Source organism: Perca fluviatilis, chromosome 22 (assembly GCF_010015445.1).
Source record: "Perca fluviatilis chromosome 22, GENO_Pfluv_1.0, whole genome shotgun sequence".
NCBI classification, from domain to species: Eukaryota; Metazoa; Chordata; class Actinopteri; order Perciformes; family Percidae; genus Perca; species Perca fluviatilis.
In genome coordinates this window covers 26,064,857-26,080,062 of record NC_053133.1, presented here as the reverse complement: position 1 = coordinate 26,080,062, position 15,206 = coordinate 26,064,857, and the positions used below count along the sequence as shown (strand labels likewise).

Here is a 15,206-nt window from a genome sequence, read left to right as displayed (position 1 = left end):
ACAGCCATCTCAGTCTTGAGCGTCATCCATATTTACCAAATCAATCTCTGCTTTTATCTTATTAAACAAAACAAAAATCAGTAGACAGTAGAAAACAAAATGGGGAACTCATCACACGGGACAGATCCGGTTTTCCTCTTCTACATTGACATATCGTCATGTTTCAACAGTCAAAGATAAACCCCAAGATCTCACGTTAGCACATAGAGATCTTTGCCTTTTTGACAAATTATATGCAACATAATTCTCGGTTTCTGCCATAATTCCAGTTTTATCATCACAAAAATACGACTTCCAGATATGGTGAAGCTTTGATCGTTGTCAGTTTGAGCCCTAATAATCAGATCCAGTTTGCAGCGCTGGCTCTCAGAGTTGGACCAGTTTATTCTGTTGCATTATTTATCACAAGTCTGGGAGGCAGTCAAGCTGGATTTAGGCTGCTGGGAACAGACTTGTATCGGGTCTTCTGATTGGTTGATTATCGAGTAGTCTCGCATTGCCAGACCTACAGTTATGGTGCGTTCTTTTTGTTGTAATCGCAACTAGTAGCTTGAGCGTGACGTCACATCCGTGTCGAAAAACGAATAACCGCGGGTTGTTGCGTTCTTTTTGTCACACAATACTACGAGTCGGAGAAAAGATGGATTTTTGTAACATTTTTAGTAACATTTAGGATTCTATTCACCCAGTTATTGACATATTACACACATATTTCAGTTTGATACATGAAAATTACGTTTTGATTAACATTAATGTTAGGCTACTGCTCTGCTTTCTGCTCAAGACTCGGCTTAAAGCCATTGTTGTCATATAGCAACCGAGCGTCTCTAGCCAATTTCAGCTGCACAAGCTACAAAATAACTAATCAGGCGGTATTTAACTCCAAATAAGACTGTAGAGACATGCCTATAGGTAGCAGTATACAGCGCTATGTTTAACTCCTAATAAGACTGTAGCGACATGCCTATAGGTAGCAGTATACAGCGCTATGTTTAACTCCTAATAAGACTGTAGAGACATGCCTATAGGTAGCAGTATACAGCGCTATGTTTAACTCCTAATAAGACTGTAGTGACATGCCTATAGGTAGCAGTATACAGCGCTATGTTTAACTCCTAATAAGACTGTAGTGACATGCCTATAGGTAGCAGTATACAGCGCTATGTTTAACTCCTAATAAGACTGTAGTGACATGCCTATAGGTAGCAGTATACAGCGCTATGTTTAACTCCTAATAAGACTGTAGTGACATGCCTATAGGTAGCAGTATACAGCGCGCATGTTTAACTCCTAATAAGACTGTAGTGACATGCCTATAGGTAGCAGTATACAGCGCCATGTTTAACTCCTAATAAGACTGTAGTGACATGCCTATAGGTAGCAGTATACAGTGCTATGTTTAACTCCTAATAAGACTGTAGAGACATGCCTATAGGTAGGACAGCTATGTAATGACTTCTTCATTTGGTTACAACAAAGACAAAAGTGCTTAAAATTGTAGATAACCACAATGTTTACTACGTGTGATGCACGACGTAGCCATCTTTGAAAGTGAGCTCGGTCTCCTCTGAGTTCAGACGACTTGACGAGTCGTAAATACGACCTCGGGGGCGTTCTTCTTGCAACTTCCAGGTCGTAACTCCGGAAAACAACTCGTAAAACGACTTCGGTGGACAAAAAGAACGCACCATTATCTCCTCAGCGCTGTGGAGTAAGGTCTGGCTACATCACAGATGCATTCTGGGATAGGAGAGGAAAAAAAAACGCTCCAGTTGTTTGCTTTTCTTTAAACCAATCACATTCGTCTTGTGCGTCGCTAAGCTCCGGAGGCGACTGTTAGTGGCTCTGCTAAATAGTCTCGGGAAGGAACTTGTTTTGGCGGAACATTTGCACTCAACACAAGATCCCTAAGATCTAAAAGATGTATCGTGAAAAACGTGTTTTAAAAGTCAATTCACGCAGCTTCTGGCAGACAACCACAACGCTGATGTAAGCTCAGAAGGGATAGGACGCCATCGACACGCGACCAAACGTAACAAAGCGTTACCTTGAATAACACGACAGACCTCTCTGGGTTTGAACATTGTTGGAAACATTTGGGATATGAAAATAACAACACAACTCAACTAAATATAAGCCACAGGTCAGCGTTTTTAGACATTTAAATGCAGAAATGTTTCATATTAAACCTTCCACTTCTCTTTATCTTTTCCTTCATTTAATTCTTTAATCTGTGTGCCTTATATATGTATGAATCTAACTGTAAACTGTCGAGCCTCTGCATGTTATTAAATCCAATAACCGTGACTCTTTATATGAAGATATGAGATGCCACCAGCCAAAGGTGGATGCATTCCTGAGGCAACGTGCTTTATTCGCAACAGATGAGCGAATGGGAGGGAATCCAGACACACACACACACACACACACACACACACACACACACACACAGACAGCTAAACATCCTTTTCTGTTTAAGGGAATAAAGGTTTTCTTTGGCCGACTGAGGAGAGGAGATGGACACTGCCTCGTCATGCCAGTCTGTACTGAGGAAGGCTTACATTTTTCTTTTCTCTTGAACCAAAACAAGGCAAATTCCTTCTATGTGAAAACATATTTTGAGCTGTATTATGGACATTGTAAGTTAGTGTTTTTAACCCATACTATGGAACAGTGTATGGATCACAATAGTGCCCTTTATACATACATATACACACATACAGTGCCTTGCGAAAGTATTTGGCCCCCTTGAACGTTTCGACCTTTTGCCACATTTCAGGCCTCAAACATAAAGATATAAAACTGTAATTTTTTGTGAAGAATCAACAACAAGTGGGTCCCAATTATGAAGTGGAACGAAATTCATTGGCTATTTCAAACTTTTTTAACAAATAAAAAACTGAAAAAGTGGGCGTGAAAATTATTCAGCCCCTTTACTTTCAGTGCAGCAAACTCTCCAGAAGTTCAGTGAGGATCTCTGAATGATCCAATGTTGACCTAAATGACTAATGATGATAAATAGAATCCAGCTGTGTGTAATCAAGTCTCCGTATAAATGCACCTGCTCTGTGATAGTCTCAGAGGTCCGTGTAAAGCGCGGAGAGCATCATGAAGAACAAGGAACACACCAGGCAGGTCCGAGATACTGTTGTGGAGAAGTTTAAAGCCGGATTTGGATACAAAAAGATTTCCCAAGCTTTAAACATCCCAAGGAGCACTGTGGCGCGATAATATTGAAATGGAAGGAGTGTCAGACCACTACAAATCTACGAAGACCCGTCGCCCTCTAAACTTTCAGCTCATACAATGAGAAGACTGATCAGAGATGCAGCCAAGAGGCCCATGATCACTCTGCATGAACTGCAGAGATCTACAGCTGAGGTGGGAGACTCTGTCCATAGGACAACAATCAGTCTTATACTGCACAAATCTGGCCTTTATGGAAGAGTGGCAAGAAGAAAGCCATTTCTTAAAGATATCCATAAAAGTGTCGTTTAAAGTTTGCCAAAAGCCACCTGGGAGACCAAACATGTGGAAGAAGGTGCTGTGGTCAGATGAAACCAAAATCGAACTTTTTGGCAACAATGCAAAACGTTATGTTTGGCGTAAAGCAACACAGCTCATCACCCTGAACACAACATACCACCCACCCGTCAAACATGGTGGTGGCAGCATCATGGTTTGGGCCTGCTTTTCTTCAGCAGGGACAGGGAAGATGGTTAAAATTGATGGGAAGATGGATGGAGCCAAATACAGGACCATTCTGGAAGAAAACCTGATGGAGTCTGCAAAAGACCTGAGACTGGGACGGAGATTTGTCTTCCAACAAGACAATGATCCAAAACATAAAGCAAAATCTACAATGGAATGGTTCACAAATAAACATATCCAGGTGTTAGAATGGCCAAGTCAAAGTCCAGACCTGAATCCAATCGAGAATCTGTGGAAAGAACTGAAAACTGCTGTTCACAAACGCTCTCCATCCAACCTCACTGAGCTCGAGCTGTTTTGCAAGGAGGAATGGGCAAAAATGTCAGTCTCTCGATGTGCAAAACTGATAGAGACATACCCTAGCGAACTTACAGCTGTAATCGCAGGAAAAGGTGGCGCCACAAAGTATTAACTGAAGGGGGCTGAATAATTTTGCACGCCCAATATTTCAGTTTTTTATTTGTTTAAAAGGTTTGAAATATCCAATAAATTTCGTTCCACTTCATGATTGTGTCCCACTTGTTGTTGATTCTTCACAAAAAATTACAGTTTTATATCTTTATGTTTGAGGCCTGAAATGTGGCAAAAGGTCGAAAAGTTCAAGGGGGCCGAATACTTTCGCAAGGCACTGTATATATATACATACATATACATATATATATATATATATGGGCACTAGTTCACAAGCGTCTGTAGCACCACCTAGTGTGCATTTTGTGAACTGCTACAAAATCATATATAGGCGTGCAGACGTACGAGTTTATCGACCAAAATGATAGAAAATCCTGTTAGTATAACAGAACTATTACAGTAGAACAGCAGCACGAACTGTAGCCTCCAAAATGATGACCTTTGTTATATTATAACCATCATGAAGGAGGACTTATTGCAGGACTGTTATATTATGAATATTGGCATTTTTACTTTTATCTTACTATCCCGTTTTTAAAATATTTTGATTTGTCCGTTTTATAGATTTTTATAAGTAAAAAAAGTACTTTCTTTATCCAGAGTTTCTGCAGGTTTCACCAAGTCAAATTTAAGACTTTCTAAGACCATTATGAATGACATTTAAGACCTCTATCAACAAAGTCCTAAATTGACGATTTTTCAGTCACACTTCCCTACAGCCGAAATAAAATCTGTTTAATAACTGTGGTACAATCTAAAAGAGACACGCACCAATAAGAAGAAAGCTGATTGGCTGCAAGGTAAGATGCCGGTTGGTTTCATTTGTAGTCATAATTCAGCGAGTTATAAAAAGAGAGAATTAGAGGCGTTGCATGGACGTAGGTGAATTAACACCAGTTATTGAAGACCTACAACACAATACTTCAGCGAATTTAAGACTACGTTTTTAAGACCCCGCAGAAACCCCGTTACCTAATCACATGGACGCCAATGTCGTTTTTCTCAAGGTGTTTCATTCACTAATTGACATTTGTGGTGCTTCCTTTGGGATCATTTACACAGCATCTACAGCTACGGTTCAGACTGCAGGATAAAGTGGCCCAAATCTGATTTTTTATTTGGGGTCAAGTGACCAGGTCAGACTTCTTCAGAAGTAGTGTGAACACTCAAATCTTGCCCAGATCAGATTTTTTCAAATCAGATGTAGACCACTTCCATATGTGGTTCTGAATCAGACCCAGGTCTGATTGTTTTTGTTTTTTTCAATGCGGCTGCAGTGCGAACAACCAAGAGGGATTTGAGGTGACTTTTACGTCAACCTACATCGACATTTGTCCCAATTATGCTCTGGCGAGAGTTAGCCCGAGACACAGACGGTAAGATTAAGAACTGGACTAGGTCTACAACATGGAGAACAGTGATGGAGCAAGTCACTGGAGGGAGAGGGAGGTGTTAGACCTGATTAGTGTACGCTACTTAATGTCACGGCTGCCATTACACAAACATTATGAAATAAAAGTCAAGATGCTGACTTCCTCCATAACCTCCCTAACTTTAGAGCAACAGCGTGCTGCGTCTGATGTCATTGTTATTGGTCTTTAGCGCATGCGGGTCAGTTTGAAACACTGGAATCAGATATAGGCCACATTTTAAAAAAGGTCATGTGAACAGCCAAACACACAAAAAAATCCAAATTAAGCATTAAGCCTGTGTTGTCTTCGCCGTTTTTGACGCCTTTTTTCAGTTTCTTTTGTTGCTTTTTCAGTTTTAAATTGTGCTTCTACACATTTTCAGCGCTTATTTCTACGTCCCATATTTAGTGATATAAAAACAAAAATTAACAGGTCAATTTGACACAAAGTAAACACAAGGGTTAAGACTTGCAGTGTGAACGTAGCCTGTGTTGTGACACGTGTCCATAAATAGCTGAAGAAAGACGAGTAAACGGAGACGTACCTCAATAAACAAGCAGAAAAGCATTTTAAGTGTGCAGAGAACGTTTAGAGGAAAGCAGAATAAAAAAAACACACGACTGAAAAGTTATATTTCTCCACATTTATTCTCCCGACACACGGTCCGAACGGTGTTCACTCGTCTGCCTCGGACTCCTCGTCGTCGTCCTGACTGATCTGGAAGTAACGCAGCTCGTACGTCTCCTTGTCAGACGCCACCACTCTCAGCCAGTCCCGGAGGTTGTTCTTCTTCAGGTACTTCTTCGTTAGGTACTTCAGATACCTTGTATGGGGGGGGGGGGCAGAATATGTGAGTTTTAATTCAGTTCTGACTTCCAATTATATCCAGGGTTCATACACATTTTAACCAATACTTTTTGATGACTTTTTGGCAAATTTCCATGACTGTGTGTTCCTGAAAATGTCAGTCGACATTATACAATAAGAATACAAATCTGTGTTAAAGTTTCCCCTCAGAGGTTTAACTATAAAATGAATGACAATTTAAGTGGTTCATAGTGGGATTCATAATATCGCTCGCCGAATACAACGTTGAGGTTAAGACAACGTGAAAATACATTTATTAATGACATTATTATAATGTGCTAAAAACAATTCCATGACTTTTCCAAAACTTTCTGGGTCTTTTTATGTTTCCTAAACCTTTCCAGGCCTGGGATTTGCATTTCTCAAATTCCATAACTTTTCAAAAGGTTTTTTTTCAAAACGTATGAACCCTGTATATCATTTGCTGAAGTTTCCAAACGAGCTGCGGTTCTTCTCACCTTTTGGAGAACTGCTTCTCAGACGTGACGTTGATCTTGTTCTTCATGCGGCCGACCTGGACGACGTTACTCAGGTTGCCCGTCTTTCCGTTGACCTTAATCCTCTCTTTGAGGAAGGTCTCCTGTTGGACAGAACACAGTGACGCACTAGGGAAGAGAACCCTAGTATATTCGGAGCTAGGGAAGGGGGCCCTAGTCCAGACACAGGGTTAGCTGCTTGCAAAGACCACCAACGATCTCATGATGTTTTTACCAATTACCAATGTTTTCTCCATTCCTAACCAAAAAAGGTGCGTCTCAATTCGGACACTCCCGTGAGTACACATTTTGTATTTTAATATGTTTCTTTTAAAAAGGCGTAGGCATTAAGCGAGAACTTCAGCCTACACCTGATCCAGACTTGTTAATACGTTGTCGTTTGATAGTTCAATTGTTGTTGAAAGTCAGTCTGAAATAAACTTCAAACTTCGCGTACATGTAGTACATTGTGTACATTTTGTACTCACTGATGTAGTGCGTGCATTTCAGCAGAGGAAGAGTTGTCTCAAAAATCGCACACGGCCATTGTGCACTGACCGGAAAGGACTTCCTTTTTAATGGCGACTATCAGCCGGGCGGAGCATTACCGCAACTTATCGTCGGCGACGAGATATATGGGGCTCGTTTCCTCACTGACAACGGTACAGTGGTACTTACTGCAACCGCTGCCTCGGTCGCCACATCCACCAAAATATGGAAAGACGGGCTTACGTGCAGTTTAGTGTCCCAAATTATTCTCCAAAAACTGAGCGTCCCAAATAATGAGGGTCTTATTAAAGACGGTTAGGGTTAGGGCTGGGCAATATATTGATATGATATGAGACTAGATATCCTCTTAGATTTTGGATATTGTAATATTGCGATATGGCATAAGTGTCTTTCGCTGGTTGTAAAGGCTGCATTACAGTAAAGTGATGTACTTTTCTGAACTTACCAGACTGTTCTAGCTGTTCTATTATTTGCCTTTACCCACTTAGTCATTATATCCACATTACTGATGATTATTTATCAAAAATCTCATTGTGTAAATATTTTGTGAAAGCACCAATAGTCAACACTACAATATCGTTGCGGTATCGAGGTATTTGGTCAAAAATATTGTGATATTTGATTTTCTCCATATCGCCCAGCCCTAGTTAGAGTAGCTCAGGTGGTTTAGCAGGTTCATAATTAATTAAGGACATTGTATGGGGAATTTGGGACACTAAACTGCATGTATACCGAAAACACGTTAAGTGTTCCCGTAGCTTCCGCTACGGTGCAAAGATGGGGACAGCTGAGCGTGACTATTGACCGGTATTCAACACTTAACATTTTGACTGTTTTGAGTGCAGCAGTGCAGTGTTGTGCTGCATTTGGCTAATAGGAACAGCAAATAGCAAGAGTACTTACAGAAGTGTGCGATTTGAGACAGAAAAAGCCTCTTACACACGAAAGGGTTTTGACAAGTGTTTTTATATACTTACAAAGTTGGCAGAGTCCAGGATCCCATCCTCCACAGGGTGGGTCAGGTCCAAGGTGAACTTCCATGAAGCTCCCTTTTTGGTCTTCCTGCCAACCATTGGCCTCTTCTGTTTGAGCTGCGAGGCAAGGCAAGGCAGCTTTATTTATATTGCACATTTCAGCAACAAGTCCCAATTCAAAATGCGTTGCATAAAACATTAAAAGAGCAGATCAAAACAATTCAAAAACATTAATTTAAGTAAAACGCACAGACAGGGTCAGAAACTCTTTAAAGCCGCTTTGTAGCTTTTTCTGGTCGCCTCTACTTTTTACTAATAACTAGGGATGCACCGAATATTCGGCCACCGAAAATTTTCGGCCGAAAATGGCCCAAAAGGGCATTTTCGGTTTTCGGCCGAAATACCTTTATCACCGAAACAATACGGCCGAAAATGTTGTGATGACGCAAACAGAAACCGCGACCTGCACGTGTGTCAGTACCGATCCGTTCCACCTGCAAAGCGTCTCCTAGGCAACGAGGTTGAGACGGACCACGGAGTGAAAACAATGAAAAGTGCTCTTAGAGTCTGTCAGCACACGTTTCAGTGAGATCTATTCGGATCCTCTGCACTTCATCGCGACTGTACTTGATCCGGCTATAAAGACCGCGCATTTGATGCGGAAATAAAGCGGGCGGAACGAGAAAGATCCAGGCGCGGTGGATGCGGAGAACCCCGTGGAGACGGAGACGGAGCAGCGGCCAGCGCGGGAGATCAGAGCGCAGAAAAAAGACTTGTCTCGCTGCACCAGATGAGGGGCATGCAACCCTGTTGTCTGATATGTTCAGTGAAATCCTGCAAGAAAGTGCCTCAATTAATAATAATAATAATAACAATAGGTAAGCTATTCTGTTCTTAGGCTACTGTATACTGTATGTGACTATCAGATTGTAGCCATATTTCTGCTATTTTTTTAATTAAACTTTAATATTAATTTATACAATTGCAATGCCTTGATTTTAGTAAAGTTAGTACACAGTCATAGCCATAAATGCAATGGTACTAATAATTGGCTTAATTTCTTTCGGTGTTTCGGTTTCGGTTTCCTCTTTTTTCGGTTTTCGGTTTCGGCCAAGAATTTTCATTTCGGTGCATCACTACTAATAACTTATTTTTTCATAGTATAAACAGCTGACGGGTAACATTCGCAACTGAATTCATTAATTCAACCAATCAGCCCTCAGTTCAATAAAACCAGGGCCAGCAAACACAAGCTCGTACTATTCATCTGCACATACACTTATTCTTACTACTCTTATGTTACCACACTGCACATAGCTGTACATACTTTACATATCTGTCTATATGGTTCATTCAGTAGATCCATATCTATTCTGTTTTTCTTATTACATATATTCTGTTAATACACTGCATATATCTATATTATTCTTACTACTAGTATAATGTCCCTGCTACTACATTGCACATATCTGTGCATGTTGTTCATATTTCATAGCCATACTTATTTTGCTCTTATAACACTGCAATATAATTCTTGTACTATGCACCACCTGTCTATATTTTCTATATCACATTGCACTTTTCTGCTTTTTTTTTTTTTTTTTACTTCTGGTTGGACGCAAACAGCATTTTGCTGCTTTTGTACTTGTACTCTGCACAATGACAAAACAGTTGAATCTAATATGAAAGATCGAGCTGAGATCATTGAGATGGTTTAATTTCTGCTTTATTTTGAGCTATTAAAAAAAGGGTAGCTAATGAAAGTTAGTGTGAAGTTGCGCCGAACTGACTAACGAGCCTTAGACTACATGTAGACGTACAGCACACATAACGTTTACCAGTCAAGTGCGGTAAAACCACCGATATAAAATAAAAGACCATTTATTCTATGGAGACTGGCGTCCTGTCAGTCTAATGAATGGAACACGTGTCGGCAAACGGCCACTACTACGAGCTAATGCTAACTCTGCTAGTTGCTTTGTTTTCCTTCGCTATAAAACCAGCTCAATGTTTAACAAGGAGCTTTATGGTTAAATCTTTACATCGTTTTAGTAGGTGACCGGAATACGTTAAGAAAAAAGCATGACATTAATAATAAAATGCGTAAACTGCGGAGAGCTACCAGGACTCACCGGCGCCATTGTTAGAAATCAGACGGGAAAGGGAGAAGCGGAGGTGACGCAGCAATGACGTAGCTGGCGCCGCGTAGCGTAGAACGCCCTGACCAAATATGGTAACCCCGATTATCGCTGCAGAAATAGACGTTTCCACACATGAATCTGGAAGAAAAATAGCTCGATTAACGAGTTGTGAGGAGACGGATTGCTAGCCGGACTCCTAACTAACTGTCAAACGTCACATTTAGCTTTAATTGACATGCAATACCGACAGTTACATTCAGGTTCGTGACTTTAAATTACTTTAGAATTGGAGTTGTGTCTGTGGTTTCAGGAGCTGGATGATGTACACGCCCTGATAATAAACCTGCTGAGCCTGGTAAATCTTTGACAGACTCTTTAGACACGCACGCGCGCGCGCGCGCGCACACACACACACACACACACACACACACACACACACACACACACACACACACACACACACACACACACACAATCCCACCTGATGAGTCAGAGAAACCATACATACAACATGCATCCTTCTTTCCATTGTGGTGCCATTTGGGGCTTGGCGTTACATCACCATTGGGGACATTCAGGCAGGGCGTCTGAGTCTTTCTCCGCTGCCATGACTTCAAATGCAGATACACAACAAAAGATACACACAAATGAAACAAAAGTCATAATGTTACTATTAAAAAAACATACTGTACGTATCCTGGAATTGTTGATGTGCTTGTTCCTATATTTAGTCATTATTCCCTTATAATGCCCATATTTAATGCTGTCCTTTTTTAAATGTTATCCTTGCACTGCTATATAGTTTTCTGTATTACTATGTCTACATTAATCTCTTATATTGTCCATATTTAATGCTGGTCCTTGCACTATTGGACTTATATGCACTACCACCATGATACCCCCTCTCATAGAGCACCTTACCATGCAGACTGAATCACAGGGTCAGTCCCTGCCCTTTCACTGCAAGCCTCTCATGCTTATACATCCCTTATAGTACATTCATGTGGATTTTTTATATAGTATCTTTTCTTTTATTGTCCATATTATTCATGTGGATTTGTTATTTTATAATCCTGATTATGATGTATGTGTATGTTGTGTGTGATGTCTTTAAGCTACTGGGACCTTGGATTTCCCCTTGGGGATCAATAACGATATCGATCTAGTCACTTTGAGTGGCAGAAAGTAGAAGTTCTTGCCATTTATCTTGGCCTTTTGTTGGCTTTTTCCATCTAGCTCCTAAATCACAAGTCTACTATCGTTTGTAGGCTATTGTGACTGAAGATATACTTAAAGACCAGCATGTGTAATCCTGTGTTCTTGTAAACACAAGTAGGTTTACATAAGATGATCCAATCTTAAAAGTAGCTGAATTCCTCCTGGCTTTTCGTGTACTCCCTGCTTGCGATGCCAGGCTTGCTTAGAGTAAATTATGTGTTGGGCTGCTGAGGAATTTTGCACCAGCACCACAGGTTTCTTGTGATGGGTTTTTTACATTTTGTCCCGGGTGCTGCATTGTTTTCTCTGTCTGTGTAGGAGTTTTAGCGGAGCTGCTGATTCAAGAGGCTTTCCCACCACATGCTGAGGTCCACGTGGTATTTTCTCGGTGTTTAAGGACTCAACTGATAATGTGTCGGTGTTTATCTGACAGACAGTTCTGTCAGTTTGAGAATGATCTGAGAAATGAAAACATACTGTTCAGTTTAAACTTAAAGTGCATTTCAGTCAACACAAGTACAATATGTACTTTTTAACTGTTGATACTTAAAAGTAAAATATCACTGGCTCTGTTTACATAATCAACTTTTTGCCCTTATTCCAAAATATTCAATAATTATACTGAGCCGTTTACATGGCAAATGATAATTAATATTCCACCAATATTCCTGTTCATATGCAGCCGTGCATACTCCGATTAACATACGTCCTGTGGTGAGACCTTTGAATAAGTTAATTGCTCATATTATACTTTATGGATTTTCCCCCTCTCCTTTATTGTTATATAGTTTTTTTGTGCACATTATAGGTTTACAAAGTGAAAAAGCCCAAAGTCCCCCCCAAAGGGTCTTACCATCTCCAACAGAAAACACTGTTCACCAACTGCTCCAAACAGCTCTACTGTAGTCCAGCCTTTACTTCAGAGACAACACACGTTATAATGCTCGCCTAGCTGCTAGGGACGGCATAGCACCCCTCTTACTCCCCTTCTCCTAGTAGTCCTTACCTAGGTACTGTCAGGGCACGCCTCATACTCTGCTTCTGACTGGCTAGTAGTCCTTACCTAGGTACTGTCAGGGCACGCCCTCATACTCTGCTTCTGACTGGCTAGTAGTCCTTACCTAGGTACTGTCAGGGCACTCCTACTCTGCTTCTGACTGGCTAGTAGTCCTTACCTAGGTACTGTCAGGGCACCCTCATACTCTGCTTCTGACTGGCTAGTAGTCCTTACCTAGGTACTGTCAGGGCACCCTCATAACTCTGGTTCTGACTGGCTAGTAGTCCTTACCTAGCTACTGTCAGGGCACTCATACTCTGCTTCTGACTGGCTAGTAGTCCTTACCTAGGTACTGTCAGGGCACGCCTCATACTCTGCTTCTGACTGGCTAGTAGTCCTTACCTAGGTACTGTCAGGGCACGCCCTCATACTCTGCTTCTGACTGGCTAGTAGTCCTTACCTAGCTACTGTCAGGGCACGCCCTCATACTCTGCTTCTGACTGGCTAGTAGTCCTTACCTAGCTACTGTCAGGCACACCGTCATACTCTGCTTCTGACTGGCTAGTAGTCCTTACCTAGCTGCTGCGCATGCACGACTCCCAACAAAGATGGAACAGAAGTGAGATGTCTCACTCTGTAGCTAAAACAGAGAGCTCAACACACAGGGTGAAAAGAAGAGCTGCAACATCTTGGTACCTCTAAATACAATTATGAACCTGAAAATGAACATATTACGAGCACTGTAACTGCTCTCGCTCCCGTGGTAGATAATACTAATACTAATAATAATAGTAATAATAGGCATGTCCCACGCCTTAAGGGCTAAATTTGGAATATGCGGTTTACATGACTCGTTTCTGGAATACGGACCCAAAGATACCCTCGGGACAGGGTAGTTTGTGTAATACAGCCACAGGGCCTCATTACAGACTGCTAAACTCATAATTTCATCATTTTCCCTCAAATAGAAATTATAAAATCAACCTTAAGGATTGCCACTTTAAAAGGGAAACGCTACAGACAGAAATTTCTTTTTTCAATTTTGAGCTATTTTGCTTCCATAACATGTCTTGAAGAAAACATTTTACTACACTTATTTTACTGTTCTATTTGTGTCTAGGTTTCTCCCAAATTCACCAAAAGTTAGCATTACACAACACCTCATTTGCATATTTAAACATTTTCAGAAAAGTTAATGCTCGTTATTAACTGGGGAAGTTTCATCACCATGAAATCTGTTCAAGTATTTGACCTATGTACCTGTACTGTCTGCCCTTATTTTTCAGAAAAGTGTTCGTTTCCAAGTACCCGTGTATATATGCCGTCAAGAGCGTGCCAAACCTGTAGATGGCGGTGTAACGAGAAGCTCAAGCCCACGTTAGCCAATCACAATCCAGAAAATAGCAACCACAGCAACGAATAAGTTTGCGTGTAAACGAAAGGGCGCAAACAAAGGGAAATCTCTCCGTTCTCCAAATGAACCATGTACGTGTAAACGGGGTATTGGAAGAGTGAGAAAAAGCTGCCAAATGCACTACTTTGAGCAACATGGCATCATGATTTTGCGTAAACATACACAGCACTTTCCTAAAGCCAAGTGGTGTGTTATCTGTACGCATTTTGAGCTATCCGCGTATGTCTACGGCGTAGACTCTACGCTGTGTACAGCGGATGTAAACATCTTATCGTGAAAACGTGCCGTACTATCGCGAGAACGTCACACGTGTAAAAAAAATAAATAAAATGTCCACCAAAGTCGATCTACGAGTCGTTTTCCGGAGTTACAAACCAGAAGTTGCAAAAAGAACGCCTCCTGAGGTCGTATATACGACTCGTCAAGTCGTCTGAACTCAGAGGAACCCGAGTTCACTTTCAAAGATGGCTACGTCGTGCATCACACGTAGTAAACGTTGTGGTTATAATAAAAAAAATTTAAACATAGCTGTATAGTACCTTTAGGCATGTCTCTAAGTGTTTTAGGAGTTAAACATGAGATGTAATACTGGTACCTATAGGCATGTCTCTACAGTCTTATTAGAGTTAAACATAGCGCTGTATACTGCTACCTATAGGCATGTCTCTACAGTCTTATTAGGAGTTAAACATAGCGCTGTATACTGCTACCTATAGGCATGTCTCTACAGTCTTATTAGGAGTTAAACATAGCGCTGTATACTGCTACCTATAGGCATGTCTCTACAGTCTTATTAGGAGTTAAACACAGCGCTGTATACTGCTACCTATAGGCATGTCTCTACAGTCTTATTAGGAGTTAAACACAGCGCTGTATACTGCTACCTATAGGCATGTCTCTACAGTCTTATTAGGAGTTAAACATAGCGCTGTATACTGCTACCTATAGGCATGTCTACAGTCTTATTAGAGTTAAACATAGCTGTATACTGCTACCTATAGGCATGTCTCTACAGTCTTATTAGAGTTAAACACAGCTGTATACTGCTACCTATAGGCATGTCACTACAGTCTTA

The 15,206-nt window shown here is 40.9% G+C and overlaps 1 protein-coding gene across 2 annotated transcripts; it reads right to left on the bottom strand.

The window, feature by feature from the left end:
- Positions 1-6,162: 6,162 nt before the first annotated feature.
- Positions 6,163-10,619, bottom strand: rpl22l1 (ribosomal protein L22-like 1). 2 transcript variants are annotated; one of them, XM_039790615.1, is made up of 4 exons: positions 10,494-10,619; positions 8,365-8,478; positions 6,860-7,051; positions 6,163-6,357 (listed from the first exon to the last, which is right to left on the bottom strand). In XM_039790615.1, the coding sequence occupies exons 2-4, from the start codon at positions 8,388-8,390 to the stop codon at positions 6,210-6,212; spliced, it is 366 nt and encodes a 121-aa protein (XP_039646549.1). In that variant the 5' UTR covers positions 8,391-8,478; positions 10,494-10,619; the 3' UTR covers positions 6,163-6,209. The 2 variants fall into 2 exon arrangements, with proteins under 2 accessions (XP_039646549.1, XP_039646548.1); XM_039790614.1 differs by having other exon boundaries at positions 6,860-6,981; positions 10,494-10,616.
- Positions 10,620-15,206: the final 4,587 nt, after the last annotated feature.